The sequence below is a fragment of the Onychomys torridus genome, chromosome 8 (genome assembly GCF_903995425.1).
Source record: "Onychomys torridus chromosome 8, mOncTor1.1, whole genome shotgun sequence".
Classification (NCBI taxonomy): Eukaryota; Metazoa; Chordata; class Mammalia; order Rodentia; family Cricetidae; genus Onychomys; species Onychomys torridus.
This window is the reverse complement of record NC_050450.1, coordinates 35,750,282-35,772,918: the sequence shown is the minus strand read 5'-3', so window position 1 is coordinate 35,772,918 and position 22,637 is coordinate 35,750,282. Positions and strand designations below refer to the sequence as shown.

General features: G+C 38.6%; 1 protein-coding gene across 5 annotated transcripts in view; it reads left to right on the top strand.

Moving 5' to 3' along the window:
* Nucleotides 1-22,637, top strand: part of Sgcd (sarcoglycan delta) — a 952,204-nt gene that overhangs the window by 551,921 nt on the left and 377,646 nt on the right. For all 5 annotated transcript variants that reach the window (XM_036196810.1, XM_036196806.1, XM_036196808.1 and 2 more), the window contains one exon: nt 17,526-17,714. In XM_036196810.1, the coding sequence (XP_036052703.1) occupies nt 17,526-17,714 (189 nt within the window). The remainder of the gene's footprint in view (nt 1-17,525; nt 17,715-22,637) is intronic.

The window sequence follows — 22,637 nt, the reverse complement described above, 5'->3', positions numbered from 1 at the left end:
CAGTGTCGGTACAGATCTCTAGAAGGCCTTGGCTCCATTCTTCTCTGGATCTCAGGTTTAGAAGGGTGCCCATGCTTTGTGGCTTCATTGTGCTTCTCAAAATCTATGATTTCTACAATTCCAAGGCTCTTCACTTTCAAGAATATCTCATCTGCTTTCCTAAATCTGGACATCTTAAAGTATTTTACCCATCCTTCCATCCACCCTCACCCATGCTGTCATCTTTATCCTCCTCTGTAATACTCTAGTTAACCTCTGTTTGACAAAATATGTTTCTCTGAACTTTAATCCAGTCATCTAAGCAAGAAAATGAGTGGACGCCAGGGAGAGGAGCACAAGAAATAAATAAAAGTAGACGAAATGACCTTGCCATAGCAAAAGAGCGGTAAAGCTGAGACTTGAGCCCAGGATCCATTGGGATCCCGACTCTGTGACCTTACACAGCTTTCATTATCACCCTGGGTCCCATGTCCCAGTCTTTAAATGGACTATGATAATATCTGCCTCACAATTTGTTGTGAATGTAGAATATACCTATCATGAAGCCCTATGCAGAGTTTTAAAGATTTAGGAATACACACGGTTAATGTTAACTGTTATGGTACCAGGTAAACTGAGAAAGAATGAAATAGCCTGATCATGATAAAGAGTGGAGATGACCAGTGAGGGGAGAAGGCTTTGTTTTGAATCACATAGCTTCCTTTCTGAGTGCATTCTCTCTGAATTTCTCTGCAGATTTCATTGTCCCCATTACTTCACCTTTGCTGCCACATGAAAAGGTGACTGTCTTCATTATTGCTTCAGATTCCTCTTGCCAAATGTGTGCCACCTCCTCTAAAGGAAACCTTGTAAGCTGTGGCCCCTGACCTGACTCTCAGCTGGGCCTGCAGAATTCAGAGGACTGTGTCACCATGGTTCACTTGATGTATAAATCCTAGGAGATTGGTTTGCTAGCAGCTCTTTGCTGATGGCTGTGCTAATGCTGGGGGTGTGTAGGTGGCTGTGGATACAATTGCTTTGTTCTTCGGGTTTTAACCAATAAAGCAATGGTGCCTATTAAAGCAAGCACAATTCCCTGATAAAGACGATACTGTCAGGGATCAGAGACTCTCCCTCTGTGTAAAACACATTTCCAATTTCTCTGATATGATCAGACTCAGTTGTGAACACCCTGACTTCCACAGGATGTGTTTGGAATGCCTGGAGGCCCTGCCACTGCTTGCCAAGGTTGAAGTGGTCAGCCACTAGTTCTGCTTTCACTGAGCTCAAAGTTAATAAGTAGCAGGGTGAGCTGCCTTCCTGCAGCAGATCCTTAGACAGTACTGCTGGGAAAATAAGCCTGATGGGGAATGTGGATTGGGCATGATGTATTTCATGAGAGAAGATTGCTGAAGGACAGAGTATCTGGGAGCAGAGCTGCACTGTTCTTCCATTCCAGTGTGTCCCTATGGCTATCTCTTCTCTTCTCTTTTGTTAAGGTCTTTCTAGCTCTTTCCATCTCATTCTTTATTTAGTGCCACCATCATACCCCTGCTTTGTTTTCTGTCTTGTTGAGTACATGGTTGTCACAGTTATCATCTGTCTTGCTCTAGGGAACAGAGCACAGGTAAGAGGTTAAGTCTAGACAGCCTAATGTTGGCAATATCACGACAAACATTAGTTCCAAAGTGGACTGTGCACTTTAGAAAGGACTGTGGCCTTGCTCCTCTATGTAAGAAAGCTACCCACAATATATTACATACTGAGGATCCTCAAATCAACAACCCATATGCGTGTTGTTCTATAAATTCATTTTAGCTCACAAAGTGTTTTTGTTTTGATTTGACTTGTTAAGACTGGATGTTATCTTTGTAACCCAGGTTGGCTTCAAATTGCTGATTGTCTGCATAGGCTCCCAAGTTCTGGGTCATGGTTGTTTATAGCCATGGTTAACTCCCCGTCCCTTTTCTATTAATTTACTTAGCTACATCCTAACATAACAGGTGAAATTTGAATGTCTAGATGATGCATTAAAACAAAAGATATGTGTCTGTGGTTTGACTTGTCATGGAACCATAGCAGATTAGTTCTGGGCAATTCTTCTTCCTTTGAGTGGCACATGACTCCTTCACTCATTTGTGCTACCAGTGAGTGGGAATATTTATGGCTCAATTCTGTTTGTCTCTGCAGAGTTTCTCAATGGAACTCTGTAACACAGTGACTCAAAGGACCCTTTCTCAGTTCTCCCAAAGTGTGCATTGGATGGAAGTCAAGGTACCATTAAGTTATGGCTTTAATTCTCCACATGAACACAGTTGCACTGGACTGAGGATCTTATTGAAGAGGGAAGAAAAAGCTAGTATGGTGGCTAGGAACAGAAGACTGACAGTGAGATATTGTTCATAGAAACTATCACATAAATAGCTGCTGGAGTTTAAAGCTATAAACATGGCAGAAATCACATGAATCGTTGTATCTAGAGCAGGAGAAATAGTTCGGTAGTGAAGATGGTTAAGTAGTTAAGTAGAACTGTTTTTGCAAAGGACCTGACTTTGTTTCCCAACACTCACATTATGTAGTTTACAATCACCTGTAACTCCAGCTCCAGATGATCCAACACCCTTTTCTGGCTTCTGTGGGCATCTGTATTCACATGCAAATACCCCAACATAAATATATATGCAAACACACATAATTTAAAGAAAAAAAATTTGGTTTTTTTTCGAGACAGGGTTTCTCTGTGTAGCTTTGCGCCTTTCCTGGAACTCACTAGGTAGCCCAGGCTGGCCTTGAACTCACAGAGATCCGTCTGGCTCTGCCTTTCAAGTGCTGGGATTAAAGGTGTGTGCCACCACCGCCCGGCAAGAAAGTATTTTTTAAAGGAAGAGCATGAGAAGAATTTTGCGAGTGATAGAAATATGTCCTGTCTTATTTTCAAATAAGCCCAGATGTTTAAAACCCATTGAGCTCTCTAGTTACCATCTGCATATATTCAGTGGGTGTAAATTGTACCCTGATACACATACATGCATTTGTGAATATGTACACCAACTCATAACATGGATGCAGAGTACATCACAAAAGACATAACTTTTTAATTTGATTTTATGTGTATGTGAATGTATGTATACCATTTTCAATGCACCAAGACCAGAAGAGGCTATCAGATTCCCTGGGAATAGAGTTACAAGTGGTTGGAAATTTCCTGTTGTGGGTGGTGGGAGTGAAGCTTGGGTCATCTGCAAGAGGAGCAAGCTGTACGTGCTCTTAACTACTGAGACATCTCTCCTGCCCCAACTTGTAAATCTTACTGTCATGCTTGTGCCTCTAAATTTATATATATATATATATATATATATATATATATATATATATATAATCAAATGATTGGACATGAGATGAACATCTCCTTAGACTACAGATTTAATCTCCAGCATCCAGGGTCACAGGTAATAGCTGAAGATATTTTCCAAACGATTGTCAAGGGAGAATCCACTGAATCAATGGTAATTTTATGGAACCTCCAAATCACTATACAAGGATGTATCCATTTGCTGGAGCTGTTTTTCATGATGCTATAAAAATTCATGGGTTTGAAAGGGTTTACTTCCCATGAGAAAAATATCTATTCTTAGAGTAATGTATACACTGACTGAATTATATATGGTCAAATATTATTGATCAAATACTGTTTTTGACTTAAATTTAATAATATCAATTGGCAAATTCTAACAAAGATGATCTTTTTCTTTTTATTAATTAATTTTTTTATTTATTTTACATCAGGACTGCAGTTTCCCCTCCCTCCTCCTCTTCCCCTCAAACCTCCCCTCTGCCCTTTCCCAACCACCCCTCCTGTATCTGTTTAGAAAGGGACAGGCCTCCCATAGATGTCACCAAAAACGGCATATCAAGTTGAGGTAGAACTAAGCTCCTTTCTCTAACAAAGATTATTTCAAATTATATTTCAATTAGTTTTTAATTAGTCATACTGGTCTGGATGGGTATCTGCCTGTATCTGGGAGCATTTTAACAAAGCAAGAACAGGTTTTGACCAGGGATGCCTCACTCCTTACTGTTTTTTTTTTTTTTCTTCTCCTCTCATACATTGCATCCTGATCCTCAGTTTTCCCTCCCTCCTCCCTCCAGCTCCTCCCCACTCTGCCTACCTCCCATCCATTCATCTTCATTTTCTCTTCAGGAAAGGGCAGGCCTCCCATGGGTATCAACCAAACCCAGCGCATCAAGTTGCAGTAATCTAGGCATTGCCCCTCTTATTAAGGCTATTTGAGGCAATCCAGTGTGAGGGAAAGGGCCACAAAAGCACTAGAGAGCGTCAGAGACAGCTCCTGCCCCAGTGTTAGGAGTCCCACAAGCTGCCTTCCTTACTGTCTTAATGGGCTGAGTGTCTTTGGGAAGATGCCTAAACCTCCCGGTTTTTCAGTTGCTTTGCATGTCTAACTGATAATTATATGCTGTAAGGGTTAAATCAATTCAGTAAAACATTTAAAGCTAGGTATGATGACATGAGGCAAGAGGATTACCTTTAATTTGAATTCAGCCTGGGCTACAGTTGAAGACACTGGGAGAGCATGCCCAGGAAATCAACTAAGCAGGGCTCATAGGAACCCATAGAGACAGAAGCAGCAACCACAGAGTCTGCATGGCACAGACCCTCTGCATATGTATTATGGTTTTGGCTTGGTATTTTGGGGAAAGGCTTAGTGTTTTGGAAGGAGGCTCCTGACAGTGGGAGTGGAGATGTCTCTGACTCTTTTGCCTGGAACCTTCTTCCTCCTACTGGGTTGTCTCTTGTTTTGCCTTGTTTGGTTGATGTCTCAGGGAGGACTGCTCTTTTCTGGGAAACAGGGCTGAGGTGGGGGAACTGGGAGGAGTGGAGGGAGGAGAAGCTGCAGTTGGGATGCATTGTATGAAAGAAGAATAAATAAAAATTTAAAAAAACAACTAAATAAAAATCTAGTAGTACCTATAGCATATCAGAGCATATGCAAGTGTTTGCTATAATTTATACATGCTTTGTATTAGGCAGCTGAAAGTTTTGTCATGACACATCTTTGAGTACCAGAAAGTGTGTATGCAAAGCTTAAGACAGGGAAATAAAAGAAGAGTTCAAATGGTCAAGACTGAAGCCTGGAATTTCTGTGAAACTTACTGTTTCTCTATTTAGCCAACCTTTATTACTAAATATTCTGTGACCTTGATTAAGCACCTATACACTCCAGCAACCCCCCCCATCCCAAAAAGTAGTTTTTTCTCATCTGTTAGGGAAGGATGGGGACTCTGTGTTGTCCACAAACCCTTCAAGCTTTGGGTCTCACTCTCTGATCTGAAGTGTGTGAATCTGACTTATCATTACCTTATGGTGCAGCCTGGTTCTTGAGCCATAGAAAAGCTCTGGGGGCTTAGCTGTGATTGTCTTCATCTGGCTTTTGTCAGAAATATCTCTGAGGATTTAGAAAGTACTGGCCCTGTGCAGTGCTGGGTGCCTGGTGAGCTAAAATGATTCCCCAGACAGTAGCCATGATAGATGGACATAGCTTCCTTTGCATATACAGATGACAGAATTAAGCCTGCTGTCAGGCCTTTGATGACTTCTGTTCAAGAGTGTTCTCACATACGCCTCTCTGGTCCTCAACTTGCAATATCGAGTATCATATTCAGATGAAGTATGAGTACTTTATAAAACCAAGTCTTCAACAGTTCTTGGGATTCTTCAAAGTCTCTGCTCAAATACAACATTTATCAGGCTACCCTCTCCTTTCATCTTTCCTCCAACTCATTCATCCTCCACCAAAAATAAAATATACTTGTATTTTTATGTTGGATATCTGTTTCCTCCATCACTACTGCTTACCTGCCATAATACCAGGGTGGGGGTCTTTAGGTTCGTTTCTTGATGTAGTACAAACACACAGAAGAATGCCACAGAAAGACCCAAAGGAAGACCTGGCCTTGGCAAGTGGTGGTAGTGCCTATAAACATTTAAATGCATTCCACACACCTCCATGGTAATTCTAAGTGCCTTGTTTTGTATTCAGGGACAGCTATGTCTTTGCCTTACTCTGCATGTAATACAAAGAAAAGATAGTCTGAGTCCCAAAACTAAATCCTACAGGGTTTTCTTGAGAATAGTCCTGTATTCCTTGAGTCCACTATTTCTTTATTGATGAAATGTTTTTAAGATTATTAGCCTCTCAGTAACTGTCATGAATGGACACATTCATATGTCTGATAGTGACTAGTACAAATGTATACATCTATATTACAGATACCTTTCTGTGTAAATAAAGCAACATCAATGGCATTTCACACTTCCACTCTCTAGAATGGTGAGAATTAATGTACATAATGATACTCAATCATCTTCTGGCTCATTAGAAGAAAGTACTTTACACTTAAATGCAAGTTATTTATTCTTACTACTTAATATTTATATGCTAGAAACTTACCTGTTTGTGTCTGAAGTCAGTATTCTGCCTAAATTCCAGGACTATTTCCAGGTGCCTCTGTAACACCAGTACTTTGGAGAGTATGTTCATTTCCATATTTATGTAACTACCTATTCCTCTTCCCCTGTTTATGACATGCACCTTCTGCCCTTGAGCCTCTGCTTCCTCACTCTTCTCCTCTGCAAAATGGCATTCTCATTCTCCATGATGCTTGGCCAGAACCTTTAGCTGCTCTTGGACTCCTGAGCTTCCTCATGCCCTGTCCCAGGCAGCAGAGGGTCCATTAGCAGTATTTTCCCAACTGTCTCCACATACAGCAAGTCTTGTCCTTCCCTTCCACATCTCCAGAGGTCTGGACCTTATCACCTGTCCCCAGAGGGATCCATGGCTTCCATCCTCATCTCTGACAGTCACTGGCCTAGAATAATGTAGTCATCTCATCCTCACATCTTGCTTCTGGAGTGGTGGTTTACTGTTATAATCAGTATAACAGCTGAGTCTGACTGCAGCTTGTACGAGCTTGCACATCTTAGCTGCCTGCACCACACTTATTTTCAATTTCTCTGTGGCCTTCCATCATCTAGAAAACACCCTCTACATGTACCAAGTATGTACCTAAGGCCTTGCTCCAAACTTGCTGGTTCTCTTTTCTCCATGGGTGCATCGCCCATGTCCTTATGCATATGAACTTGCTTGTTCGGTTTTTTTTTCCCTCCAACCCCTCCATTACAGAGGGCTTTCCCTGGAGGAGCCCTCCAATACTAGCAGTGCCCCAAACATCATCCTTCTGCTACTGCTTCAATATGTCCTTCATGAGGTTGATAGCCAAGGATATATAGATAAAGTTACATGTTTATTTGCGTTTTAGACTTTCTGTTGTGATAGACTTCCAGATGTAACTTAAAAACAGGGAAGATTTATTTGGGATCAAGATTTCAGAGGTTTCTGTCATGATGGCAGGAGAGTGTGACAAAGGAGAACAGCATGAAAAATGGGAAGCAGGGATAATACCTGTCTCTCCTATCTCCTGTGGATAAGACGGTGCTGCCTGCATTCAGGGTGGGGCTTTGCCCTTTAATGAGCCCTTTCTGGAAATTAGTTTCCACAGACACACAAGAATTTCTTAATTGAATCAAACTGATGATCAATATTAACCATGACTATTTCTTTGTTTTCTCTACTAAGACACATTGTTCTGAGAGAGTGATAGAGTCAGCCTTGTTGCCTGGTGTCTGCAGTGTAGAAACTTGTCAATTATTGTTTTAAATAAACACAGGAGTAGAAAATTATGCAGAATAGCCTCAGTTTTCATATCTAAGGAAACACACATATATATCATGCATCCATAGAATATTATTTATTAATTTAAATAACATTTTTTCATTTATTTTGCATAAAGACTGCAGTTCCCCCTCCATTCTCTCTTCCCAGTCCCCCTACCCAGCTGCTAAAAGGTGAAAGTTTGAAAAGAAGTGTATTGATTATATTTGTAATCAAAGTTCTCAGGAGAATCAGGATATCAAAACTAGCCTTGTCAACATAGCGAGCTAAATAATAGCCTAGGCTATCAGAAATTCTGTCTTAAAAATCTTTAAGTAAATAAATAGATTCCTGTGGTGGTTTTTTTTTTTTTGTTGTTGTTGTTGTTTTCATAAGTGGGACAAGTTAAATTTAGAAGAGTCTGTGAAATTAGCTCTTATTAGTATAAAATGGCAAATTCAAATGTGTGTGTGCTTTGAACATATATATTGAATATGGTCCCTTTATGTATTGATCATTTCTGGAATGATTTTTTTTAAAGTCCAGCAAAGTCATTTCTCCAAGGGAGAAAGGTTAAAAGTTAGATGAGATATTCTTAAATGCCTGCTCTTTGAACCACACACATCTGTCTAATTTTCAATAAAAGTTGCTTAGAATTTATATATTCCAACTTTGAGGAAGCTAAATGTAAAATTCCTGACTTTTAAATTAACCCAAATATTCATTTTAAAGGAAAATGTCATTCTTAGGCTGTAAACAGACATTGGCTTTCCTGGATGAATTTTATGAGGAAAAAAAAGTTGATTATTACATCAAATCTCAAAGTGATGAGTTTGTTACAATTTTCCAAAGTTGTGCCAGATATTAATAATCCAAGACTAATGTTTGTATAGCTGAATGAAAACAATACTTAACAGCAAATAGTTTTAAATCAGAAAGCACAAAATTAACATGGATAATAGAAGGCTGTGCATGTGCCAAGATAATCCAAAATGGTTCATATGCCACAATCAGCTTTGAAACCCTATAATGAGCCTGTACAGGAACTTCTGCCTGCTATTTATAAAAACTCATCAGGAGTTGTATAATTATGTAATTTGGGTTTGCTTTTTCATGTTACCAGAAATTTTGAGATGAGACATCACCCAAACATCCCACTTCTCTTGACTTACATCATACTTATTCCCAAATACGATAATACAGTGGTTTATATTTCTGCATTTGCCCCTAGCTCTATCATGGGTGTGTGGTGCATATGCTGGCATCTAGCCTTTTTCTACAGATTTGGTCCTTTCTCTTCTCTGAGCTCTCTCTTGGCCAGGCCGTGGTCATGCTGTTAGCAATGTGAAACTTGCTGTGACCTCTTTGGAAACCTGCTTCTCTTCTGTTCTCACCTCAGTTGTCACTTTGTCAGACTGGCCTTCTGTGACCAAAGTGGGTTGGTTGCCTCTATTCTCTGTGAGGAGACCCTTTGTACTTCCTTCCTGGCAGCTAATTCTAATTCTTATGGTTTCAAAATGCTTGAGTGTTTGCTCTCTGCCTCTCTAATTAAATTAGGGGGTTGATGAAAGCACAGATAGGACCATTTTCTTCCTTCTGAAGATCTCTATATTCCAGAATCTACCTGTGGTAACTGGTGCATAGTGTGGTTAGAAGTTCAGCTTGATTTTAGTTTTTGGGTTGTTTCTTTCTGTCAAAAAGATAGAGACAGGGACAACATTGAAAGCAAAGTCTGTGTTTTGCTCATGCTTTTCGATGCATATGGTGTATAACTAAATAGAACTGTTCTCATTTTGTACCCTGGCTTTGTTTTAAATCTTTCAAAAGACTGTGGCTGTAGATAAATGGGAGAGTGCTTATCTCATGTGCATGGTACCCTTGGTTCAACTACCAGTACTGCCAAAAAAAGGATTATATCAAAGAAGATGTTATATTTTGAGCATATTCTCCACCCACATCTATACCCACCCTTATGGAAGAGGATACTGAGAAGTATGATGATCAACAGAGTCAAACACAGTTAACAAGTAAGCTGTCAGCTAGTGCCTTTGTTCCTAATTAGTAGAGCTAACTAAGGCCCATCTCATTTTACATGACTATAGAAAGAAAAGAAAAGGAAGGAAGGAAGGTAGGAAAGAAGGAAGGTAGGAAGGAAGGAAGGAAGGAAGGAAAAAGAAAGAAAGAGAAAGGAAGAAAGAAAAAGAAAAAAGAAAGAGAGAGAAAGAAAGAAAAAAGAAAAGAAAATGACTGGGAACTTTGATCACCTCAATATACCTTTAAAATTAATTTTGTTTTTAAAAATACCATCCTCTAAAGCCTATTGTATTCTTATATTGCAAATTAGAAGTCAGACCTTATATGTGCATTATGGATAACACTTTCACTTGGGAGGAAAGGGTTGTTTTCCTTATTAAAAAGAACTTTGTTGGTACTCAAATATTAACTGGCATCTGGCAATAACAAAGCACCATATGCAAACCCACAAGCATGTCAGCTGTGTGTTCTTGCCTGAGAACTATCCAGCATTGTCTATCTACCAAAAAAGGTTGAAAAATAGACAATAAAGGATTTTCATAAGGAATTCCTTGATACCAACTATATTAAGGAAGGAGCATCAACAGTTCACCTGTGCTTGCTCCCTGTGTCAGGACAGATGTTGAGTCTTATTACAGAAGTGCACCCATCACCGTGAAGCTGTGCAGCTTCCTTAAGTAGGGGGACAATGGCTACAGCGTCTAAGTGCTAAGGTTGGCCCAGACTCTACTAGTCCTTACATTTTTTTTTTTATCCAATCTTTGTTAATTGATACCAAGGCTGATTCTGTAACTTAGCTCTATGGATAGTGTCATAATAAACATGAATTTGTAGGAATTTTTGTAGTGTGCTAACCTAGAGTCTTATGCACAGCTGGACATTACAATAGGTCTATTTTTAGTTTTGGTTTTAAACCATAATAATTATTTCCACAATGGCTAGACAAATTCATATTACGAGCAGTCATGTATAAGGGATTCATTTACCCACATCCTCCAAAGCATTTGTTGTTAATTGTTTGTAATGATAATTCTGACTGGAGTGAGGTAGCATCTCAGTGTAGTTTTTGGTTTTTATTTCTCTGATGTTTAAAACTGTTGAAAAGAATTTCCCACATGTAATGGTCACTTGTAGTTCATTTTTTGAGAACCATCAGTTTATCTCATTTGCCCAATTGTTGATTTGGGTTGTTTACTTTTTTGTGTGGTTTTTTGAGACAGGGTTTCTCTGTGTAGCTTTGTGCCTTTCCTGGAATTAGCTTTGGAGACCAGGCTGGCCTCAAACTCACAGAGAGATCCGCCTGCCTCTACCTCCCAAGTGCTGGGATTAAAGGCATGCACCACCACTGCCCAGCTGTTTACATGTTTTTTAATTTAAACTTTTGAGTTCTTCATGTATTTGGTTACCTAGTCTGAAATTATGGGTGATTATAACATTAACCATTGGCTATTTATGCCCATCTAATGGTAAAGCAAGAGAAAGTTTGCTATATCCTTTCCCCTGGAAACATAACCCTATTGCACTTTTACTTGAGAAATAGATTACATTTAAGTCAACTGAATTTGTAAACAGGTGAACACTAAAAATAACCTTGTGAAAGTGTGGAGTAATGCTTTGGATTTAAGCCTTCTTGGCAATAGTATGATTGTGTTTTGGAAAGCCAAAGGCTGTACATGTTTCCATTCTTTGTCCTTTGAGAGCTGCTTGTTGGCTTACAGTTAGAGGATATGCACTACTTAACATTGCTGTGACTTTCATTTCTTCATTTATTGAAAGAAATAAATGTCACATCTGTGATGATATTGGATTCAAGAAAGTTTTAAAGACTTAGGAGAGGTGAGCCAGTATTTAGAAATACACATAATGTTAAAAGATCCCATGATATAGCATAAAGAAGTTTTGTAAGTACTGATGGAGACTACTACTGCCTTCTGGTTCCTTTTTTAAATATTATATTCATTGAGAATTTTATATATACATGATATATTCTGATCAGGTTCATCCCATATTTCTCTCCTAAATCCTCCAAGATCCACCATCACACTCAACCTCCCAACTTCATTCCTTTCCTTTTAATAACCCACTGAACCCAGTTTGTGCTGCTCATATATGTGTGTAGGTGGGCCATCCACTGGAGTGGAGTTGACCTACAGGCTACACCCTTGAAGAAAACTAATTCTTTGAACTGGTCAATGGTAGCGCACATTTTTAATCCCAACACTTGGGTAGGGAGAGGCAGGCAAATCTCTGTGAGTTTGAGGCCAACCTGGTCAACAGAGCAAGTTCCCAAACAGCCAGAGCTGTACAGAGAAACTATGTCTCAAAAAATGAAAACAAAACAACAAAGAAAGAAAGAAAAGTGTTTCTACCTCTCCTAGTCATGAACTGTCAATATCTCCTCAGCTAGGTATAGGGGCTCATGACCCCCTCCATATCCATGCTGGAATGTTAACTGTACAGGTCTTATGAAGTCTTGTGAAGACAGCTACAGACACTGTGAATTTGTGAGTATAATGTTGCTGTTGTGTCAAGAAGACACTGTCACTTGAAGAGACTTCTACTTAAGATCTTTTCCCCATATATGTAAGAGATTGTCATAGGAAGCATATTTAGCTAGGTAAGATTTGTCTATCTGGACTTTATAGAGTTATTGAATATATGATTATTCTAGAAAAAGTTGTTCCAATCACGATCAAGCAACAACTATCTATTTTATCACTATTATGGTGTAGGATAGGTGCTGCCATACACTTTGTAAGGTTATGGATTGGATTTTGATTTCATATACACTGTGGTGTTTTGTTGCCTTTTCAGTAGTCCCAAACTTCTCACTAGGGTCTCCTCTGTCTTTGGCTGCTATTTTAATGCCATCTCAAGCTCATTTCTGCTTTAACTCTCTCAAGCCAGACCCGTGGCTGCCTGTTCATCAGAGGCTGTCTGTGCCTTCGCCCCGCACTCTAGGATGCTTCTTAATCCTACTTGCACATTACCCTCTGATTAGCCATTGAGTCCCAGCTCAGAAAATACAACTTGATAGAGTCCTTTCATGGTCAGTCATTATAAAGTGCTATTTTATACCTTTTTTTACATACGCTAGTTGTATGGTATAGACACTTAATATTATCTTGATCATGTCCTTACACATCTACAATGTCCCTCCACTGTCCTGACTGTGAGCTTCATGAAGGCAGAGTGACTTCTCTTCTTGATCATATTAGATCATTTAGATATTTAGATTATTTAGAATACAGTAGGGTTTATGCAATCTGATCAACACTCTAGAACTACCTGATGAGCAGACAAATGGATGAACAATACTTACATAGAAAAATTTGTTGTGGGAACTGGAGTAGAAGAAAAAAACAATTTTATCTCCATAGAGGTACAAAATGAACAGATGACATTGGGTGCTTGTCTCTAAAGGTAAACAGAATATTGAGTCATAACATGATCTTTGAAGAAAGATGCAGAGATCTAGGAAAGGTAATAATCAGGAAGAGAGTAAATGCTGAGCCCACAACCTCCTGAATGAAAAGGAGAAAAAAAAGAAAGAGAAAGAAAAAACAAAACAAAACAGGAATGAATGCCAGGCAGGAAAAGAAGGTGGCAAGACACAAAACTTCGAGGCCCAAGGAAAATGAGCAATAAGAGAAGTCCAATGTAATTTGAAGATGGATGTTTCTAATAGACCATTTCTGTAGATGAAATTGTCACAACTAACTGAAGACTAACTCTGGGCATTAATGAGAATAGGAAAACAAATAGAAAACACAGAAGGCTATGAAGAACTTCTGATTAAATTTACTGCTGTTCATACTCTATCTCTTGATTCTATTAACTCTACTGCTTGTTTCTATTCTATCTGTTAAATAATAATGCCTAATAACAATGGCTATCCTGCTAGGTTTTTATTTGTGTATGCAAATTGTATAGGAGATGATCTGGTAAGTAGCTAGGCACCAGTAAAACTGTTAAAAGTTATCTGTTGCTTTAACAGCTAATTAATTTGGGATGGCAATAAAATAGCCACATTTCCTTTAAAAATACATTTTAAAACTAAATAAAATTGTGGAATAGGGTGCTATGAAAGAAACTCCAAGAACAAAATGCCTCAAAAAACGTACGGGTTTGTGAAAGTGAAGAGAGGAAGATGTTGGCCCAGATGGAAGCAGTAGCAACAACCCAGGAGGGGGGCTGGGGGGGCCTGGGGGCGGGAGGTAGTGGACGACAATACCTGGGTTACGTTTCTGTGTCCAGCCTTGGTTTATGCTTCAGGGCGTGCTCCAATCGGCGTCAAAATCAGTTTGAGGCTTTCTAATCATATGGATTCATGAGACACCCCAGAATTCCTGTATTAAAATACCTTGGTGTGAGGCCAAATAATCTGTCTTTAGCACATTTCTGAGGGCAGTTCTTAGGTTTCCTCAAGCATAGGATATTTATCCAAGGGGATATTTTTGCTGTCTCTCCCCTGGGTCCATGGGACAACCTTGTCTGTGGTGTTACCTCAGCCTCTGCTGTGTGTCGGTTGCTTTAGGAGTGAGGCTGTGTCAAGACCTTAGATGTGTTAGTGTAGAAGCTTAAATGAACAGTTTAGTGACTTTTTTTTAAAGAAAAAATAAAGCCTTAAACTTAGAACAAACTATGCTAAAGACATTAATAATGTAATTATAATGAGAAAAGAAAATAAATCATTAGTTTTTAAAAGGTAATATTGTAAAAACTAGAATAAAATTATTAACAATCAACTGTATCACATCAATACTTTGTGGTCACAGTTTTCAGCTGACAACTGTTTACCACAATAATTTTGTGTGCAGACAGTATGTGCAGATAGCAAGATAATTGTCTCCCATGATAGTTCTGGCAGAAAATTTTAATTATTGATGGCTGTGATATGTAAAGCTTACAATTCTATATAAGAATATCTGTGTGTATAACTTGTAGACACAAGTATTACAATTAATTTTATTTTCTGTAATTTCTGTACAAAAGGAAAAATAAGTAAAGTGTTTGTAATTATATGTAGTAAATTCAGTATTTTTCATGAGAGTAGAGAATTTTTGTTTTGACTAGGTGTCCATGAAAATTGGCTTGTAGATTTAAATTTTTACTCAGGTGAAAATTTCCTATTGCTGCTGGCATACCTCTTTTTTACTCTACACATATTTATGGTGCTCCCACCATGGGTCACTTTACCTACAGTGTGTCCTTTTGGGTCAATACTGTCATGTTCCCATGTTCAGTGGGTTGATGATGCCATGGGTTGAAACAAACATCTCCAAAACACACTCCAACAGCAGAAGAGCCACCAATGATGTACCTGTATAGATGCTACAAGCCATGTAAATACATTCTGTACCATCCCAGCTGTATGAGCTCTTAGTTCAGTTTCCTCTTCATTGAATCTTCAAGATACTTGTAAGTCCTCCAAAGCCCCAATGGAAAAGGAAACCATAGTAGAGAAAGACAGTGTCTAATGAATTCCATTGACAGTATCCTTTATGGTCAGCTCCATAGGAATATTTGACTGTGTTATCACAGTATTGGGGCCTTTTCCAGGTTGTTCAAAGGAGACTGTCCCAGAGAGGACTTAAATCTTCAACTTCATTCGACAGTAATTATTTTTCTAAGAAAGAATGAAAAGAAAGGTGGATTCTTTGCCTATTTGTTTTCAGCAATTCAATATATTTGGATTGTTGAAAAAAATATCACCCTCAGCCTATGTGAGTTCTCCACTTGGTATAGGGTTGTTATTCATATGAATTACACTAGTAACTTTAGTTTGCTTTGTAAAACCTTCCACTATAACCTCACCAAGGAAGTTCCCCCTGCCTTTCCTGCTCTTGGTTTGTTTTACAGAGTTGGAACCTGAAGATTTGGGAGTATGGTGGGAATAATTGGCCCCATATTAATCAGAAAAGGCCATTAAGCTAGCTATACAGCAAAAGACCTGGATTCTAAACTTATGATTTGACAGGGCTTTAAAGTCTCTGGCTAGTCAATAATGGTGTTGAACAAAAATCCACTGCTTCCTGGGACCCAAAGTGTTCTTTGAAGATGGTCCAAGGAGCTCTGCTTTCTTGATATTTAACATGATAGTTACAGGATTTTTTCTGAACATAGTTATACTATGAAAAGAGGTTTTTAAAGGGAAAGCTATGTATTCAGATGCACTAAAATGTTTAGAATCCCCTGGACAGCATTTTTACAATGGTTTCCCTGAGCCCCAGATTCTAACACTGGAGACCAGTAATTGTAATCATTAGGTTTCTTTTGGATTTTGATCCTTAGTTGAGGTTGAGTGAGGATATTCCAGAACAATAGCATTCAGGCTTGTCTACCTATAGAGCACTGGGGGTAGGCTATGGTGTTACTGGTTACTGTGTACAAAATCTGTTATTTTTATTTAATTAAAAAGATTGTAGATGCCTTTAGAACAGCATCACTGCTGACTCTGATGTGTATGTCTATAACTGGGAGTTCCTCTTCAAAGTACACCACTGCTGACTCTGATGTGTATGTCTATAACTGGGAGTTCCTCTTCAAAGTAATCACTGTATTCTTTCAACTTATTACTATGTATTAAAATTTTGGATATCTGTATCAGCACCCTCCTATGTTTATTGAGCATATCTTTCCAACAAGTGATCATTTCTTATCTAAATAAATAGTGATACTCTTTGTTGTGGTGACTCCCAGAGAAACAGCTCAAGTGAAATGTAGCATCATTAGTTTCCCTACACTTACACCAGAGTGTCTCATGGGTCAGAACTGCAAGATTTATATGCCAAGATTCCTAAGTCATCCATCCCCTTGCTGTAACAGAAGTCATATAGTCAACTACAGAGGGTTAACTTCTCTAACCCCCACTCAGACATTTTTGAAAATTAGCAGATTGAAATCAGGGGACCTTACAGATATGACTCTAAAACTCTGTAAATGTTTCCTTACTTCACAGAATGATTAAATAGAAAATAAAGTCTCATATCCTCCAGGCTTCCAGGGCATTCTTTCTAATTTTCATTGATCTTCATACATAAAAGTACTAGTGAGTGATGACTCTGCTGTGGCCCTATCCCCTATGATGCTCTGTGATCTATAGGAGAGTTATTGGGAGCTGAGTGATATAATGGAGATCATCTTATAGCGCAGAATTAGTCTTGGCTGGCAATTCAGGTACAGTGGAAATTAACACACAGTAGAGGAGGGTGTCGTCACTATTTTTGGTGAAGGTTTAGCAGTCATCTGAAGTTGTGTCCATAAGACTCTTTTTTAACTCCAAATAGGGAAAAGGTCTCAGTGTCAGTTATTGCAGGCAAAATGGTTGCTTTTGAGACTTTTGTTTTTAACTCTCAAAGTAAATTACCTGAGTAGTCATTTCTATGGTACACATATGCAGTGTTGGGATTAATTTATTTGCTCAGACTTACTCTACTTTGTAACCCAGGACTTTGGTGGCCCTCTGAATATCTCCTTCCAAACACAGTTGGAATTCTTAGAGTTCTTTGGTAAATGGCTCCCAGGGCATCTTTCCTTCAGAGATGTGTGGGTGTCTTATACACACACCAAGAAAGTATGTTGCATCAAATAAGTGGACTTAATTGAACACCTGAGAGAGCCAATTTGGTCCAGCGGAAACAGACTTTTAGAGTTGTCAGGAAGATGGGAATGTACAGCCAGCTGCCAGCTGTATCTCTTCACCAGTTGATTCCTCTGCTTTTTATCTTCCATCTCTCAGTGGTTTAATGTGAGTGCTTCTCTGTGCTTGGTTTGTTTCAGATGCCTCAGGAACAGTACTCACACCACAGGAGCACCATGCCCAGCTCAGAGGGGCCACACATATACAAAGTGGGGATTTACGGCTGGAGGAAAAGATGCCTATATTTCTTTGTCCTGCTCCTCATGATTTTAATACTGGTGAACTTGGCCATGACCATCTGGATTCTCAAAGTCATGAACTTCACAATTGTAAGTAGAACTGTATAAATATATTAGCTCTCACTAAAGGAAAGGGAAGCATGGAGCAAGACAGCAAAGGAATGTGGGAAAATGATGTCCTATGACCTGGCATTTAAGTTCAAGTAAATTTCTGTTCAGCTTGAGTATGAATACCAACTTTTGTTTAATCTCAGTCCTTATCCAGATGAGAATCTAAATTTAGAGTCATTCCTGTCACTTAAGATATCTTGTATGCCTTCCCTTCATCATGATAATGCTTCTTCATCCTGTAGTCTTTGACCACTTAAGGAAATAATTCAGAAGGAAGTGGAGGATAAAATGAAAGGACTTGTTTTCACCAATTTTAGTAGCAACAATGAATCCTTTCATCATTGGCAAGAATGGAAATGTATAAGTACAGTTGTGCTTCAAGAATCATCTCAGAGTGATAGCAGGCAAATTATACCTGTTGGTCCATCACTGTGGTTAACTGGAAGTCTCTAGTTTGGGGAGGGAAATCTTTCCTGCTATTGCATGGGGTTGGATGGAAATGAGAGGAGACAAGCTGTATTTCCTTGTTTTGTTATTCCTTCAAAGAGTTATGTATTTTTTGATAACACTCTTATTTCTGTTGCTCAGAGCATTATATAGATCAGGAATTGACTTGTTGGAATTCAAGTGAAAAGAAGACTGTTGCAAAATAACATGTGTGTATTCTGAGGTCTTCTTATTTTAGTGATTTGAGTCTGTAGAATCAATATAATTAACTTACTAATGAGAAGGTCACAGATGCTAATCTGCTGCCCTGGGAATACATTTTCTCCTTCTGATGTCAAAAGTTAATGGACAGGCAATTAAACAACTCCTTATTGATAAAGATATGGAGTCATACAAACAAAATGAAATGGTACGGTTTTCCTGGGAAAATCCCAAATGTGAACATGGATATTTATGTTGTTTTTGAATCACAAAATTCATTTTCGTGCTTGGCTTGCTCAGGCTGCATCTGCTAATTGGTCTGTGGTTTTTTTCCTCCATCTTTCCTATCTGGAAATGACACACTTTAATGCTTTGTGACTGCTTTTATGCATATCATGTTGTATTTACTGCTCCAGAGGACAAGTGCTTGCATGTGTTAGATTTTTATTCATACTTTCTCTGTGTGCCTTTGTCTATTGTTCATAGTGGTGTTCATTTGCACTGGGGTCAAATGTAGTATCTAAAACTAAGGCTAGAGATACTGCTGCTGGCTTAAGAATGGACCATTCTTCAATACCCATAGTTAAATTTCAGAAATATATAATCAAAAGTTGCCCTAATGTTCCATAGCTCTGTCTTGAAGGAAAATGTCTCAGTTTCCTTGTAGAATGCAGAATAGCCTCCTGCATCCCAACATCAACTTTGGAATGCAGCATTGGTAAATTTTCATGTGGCTGCTGTGAGTCCCAGGTCATGTGTTGGAATACATTATGATCTGTTTGTAGTTTGCAGTTTGGAATTTGATGTTCGTTTTTTGTTTGTTTGTTTGTTTTCACACAGGGTTTCTCTGTGTTACATTCCTAGCTGTCATGTAACTTGTTTGTAGGCCATGCTGGCCTTGAACTCACAGAGATCCACCTGCTTCTGCTGCTGGAGTTCTGGGATTAAAAGTGTGCACCACCACTGCCCAGATGACTCCGGTGTTTTTATGAACAAGCAAGATTTAGAAAAATGCCTAAGTAAAAAGAAGAGCTCAACTAGATTTTATCTAGAGCTTGCAAGTGAGGATGTGATGGAATAGAGAAAGTTTCTAGCAATTTATGTGTGAGAGTTGGCTTTTACCCTGTTTGGTTTGGTTTGAAGACCAGGTGATTACAATTGACCTTTGTTGACCTGCACTTTCCATGGTGTTCTAAAATTAACTTGTAAAAATGTATAAACTGAAATAGCTTTTACACTATAGCATTAAAGATGAGAAAGACAAGCACATAGGCATAGCATAGAGAATAATAACTCAAAGACATTTAAAAGATAGAACTTATAAACCTTGCCTATTCATTGATATGTCAGGGTTGAGGGGTAAAAAGATAATTTGGAAGAATTTCTGTTTGTGGCTAATGAAAGAGTTAGATGGTTGGGCTCTGAAAGCATGATAGTTTGTGACTTCTACAATGGAACTTAGCTGAGGACCCAAGTCCCTCCTGTGCTGTTGGAGGCTAACCTCTCTATCCCCCCATTTTTGTGATTTTCATCCAGTCTGACACCCAGCTCTAAAATGGGAGAGATTTGGGGATTGTGGTAGAAAGAAAGAGCTCAAGATTTGATAACATCAATATTAAGCAAATATGATTTATAGAGAATGCTTCATGTGACAAGATTCATAGAAGTGAACACAAATATATAGAGAAAACCACCTACCATGGGCACATGTGAGCTTGGAGAGCAGTGTGACATTAAGGTAATAATCTATATGAAATCAACTATTTCCTGTAGTTAACTAAATTGAGTGCCACATTTCAGAGTACTTAAAGCTTTACCACACCAAGTACTTACTGCAGTGAGAATAATTCCTCTATTAGTCATAATTGGTGCTTTATAACAGTAATGCATTTGAGCAAATAGAACTCAAGTATTAGAAAATTGGTCTTGCCCTGCAAGTTAAAAGTATTTTTTATCTATCAGTCACAACATAAAATATATTCTCTTAGAATTATAATTCTATGTCACAAATAGTAATTTACTTACAATGAAGATCTTGCAAAAATAGAGCGAGTTATTAATCAATGTTCTACTGAAGGATAGGAGATGAGTGAGCAGCAGGAATCAACAAGGTGTCAGTGTGCCATTTTATGAAGAGCTTTTAAACATTATGAATAGAAAAGACTGGTTATTTTATATGCTTGAATATGCTTGTTCAAAAATTAGGGGTCTGGAAAATTTTACATTATAATCAAACACCCAGAATACAACAAATACAAGAGGATGGTGACATTTCTAAGGACTTGGCAATTTATCCAACATTGAATACTGTCGATGTTTGATTTGATGTCAGACTTGTGTTCTGCTCAACCTAAGGTCGCAAAGTCTGTGGAAGAGCTGTTGCTATAACAACCTGCACTGACAAATGAGTTTTCCTTGTTTAGAAATAAATCCAAAGATAACTAATTTTCTTTCCTATGATTGTGACAGAATACCCTAGTGCCTGTGACTGGTCAAGGGAATCTGACTACCATTCTCAATCTCCTCTACTTTGGAAAGTACATGCTTTTCCAACATTAATACACTCAGAAATCAGACACTCTTCATTAAGCATGCTGTGCTGTAAAAGAAAACTGATATTTCTAGTGTCTACTATTTCCTAGGCACTGTTCATAACATTCAAATGTTTTCATCAAATTTTCCAAAACAATTACATAAATGAAATAGTTTTAATCCTCTGTAATAAAAAGGAACCCACAATCCTTTGTAATAAAAAAGAAGTGATGTTTCAGAGAAGTTAAGAGACTCAGTGAGAGATGTATAGCTAGTGAGTCCAAAAGGGATGTTTGACCTCAAAATCCACTGTATAGGACCCTCTCTTCCCACTTGTTTCGTGATATGGCTCTTCAATCAGATTCTGAATCTTCTGAACTGGCTTCTTCATCTTTCTTTGCTGTCTGGTGTCACAGTTTCCTTTGCCATCTAAGGTATCCTGTGGCATTTTTCTGCTTAGATTTGGCAGTTGGCAAAGTTCATTCCTTACTTCACCTGACTGGCCCAGGCAATGGATGACCTTCTCTGAGTACTGCCTGCACTTTTACTCACCTTGTGCTAAAGTGACCAGCTAGTGTGCCATATGTTAACTTGAGGGTCCTGTCCTCATGCAATAGTGAGTTAAGCATGAGCAGCAGCATCTGTCACAAAGGAAGGCTCAGTGCTGACATTGGAATGTCACAAGAGGCTCCACACAATAGTGTAGTTGTTGAGGTTTCAGGCTTTGGAAGCAACATTCTAATTATAGTTCTTGCTTCTACCGTTTACCATGTGGCCTTTCATGCATTCCAAAACTCCTCTGTGATGCCATTTGTCAGAGGTCACACCAGGACATACCTCACAGAATTGTTGTGACTGTTATAAGAGGTAGTGGAGTTAGTTTGTAGAGTACAGCCTGATGGAGAAATACTTTATATGTGTGTTTAATGCCATCATCATAATTTTGTTTTTTTTTTTTTTTGTTTTTTTTTTTTGCAGGCTCCATCTATTTCATGGTTCTCCTGCCATTCAAAAATAGAATCTAACCTATAAGCTATAACCTATCCAAGTTAGACTATAGAATTTCTTTTTTTTTTTTTTTATGTTAACTTGGCATAAGTCAGGGCCATCTGGGAAGAAGAAACTTCAGTTGAGAAAATGCCTCTATTGAACTGGCCCATAGACAAGCTTGTGTTTATTCTCTTGATTGATGACTGATATGAGAGGTCCAGTCCACTGTGGACAGTGCCCTCCCAGCAGATGGTCCTGTCTTGTATGAAAAAGCTGACTAAACTAGCCATTGAACGAAAACCGTAAGCAGTGTTTCTCCATGGCCTTTTCTTGAGTTCCTGCTTTAGGTCCTGCCCTGACTTCTCCCAATGATGGAGTGTGAGGTGGAAGTATAAGCTAAAAAAAAAAAATACATACATACGTACATAAATAGAACACCTTATTTCCCCAGTTGCTTTTGATATGGTATTAATCATGGCAATAGAGAGAAAACTAAAGCACAGACAATCACAGACTTTAAAAGGAGAAAGAAATGCAATAACTTGGTTTGAGATGGTAGAATAGTAATTTGAACGCAAGCTAATTGACTGCAGCTCCTGGTCTGTTAGTGAGTTTGATATCCTGGGGAACAACGAAGAAAGCCTCAGCCTGAATGTCAGGGACTAATGACTGGCCATGGTCTGTATAACCTTTCTCCTCAGAACTCAGGATGGAGCTAAGTGTTTTAGCCCC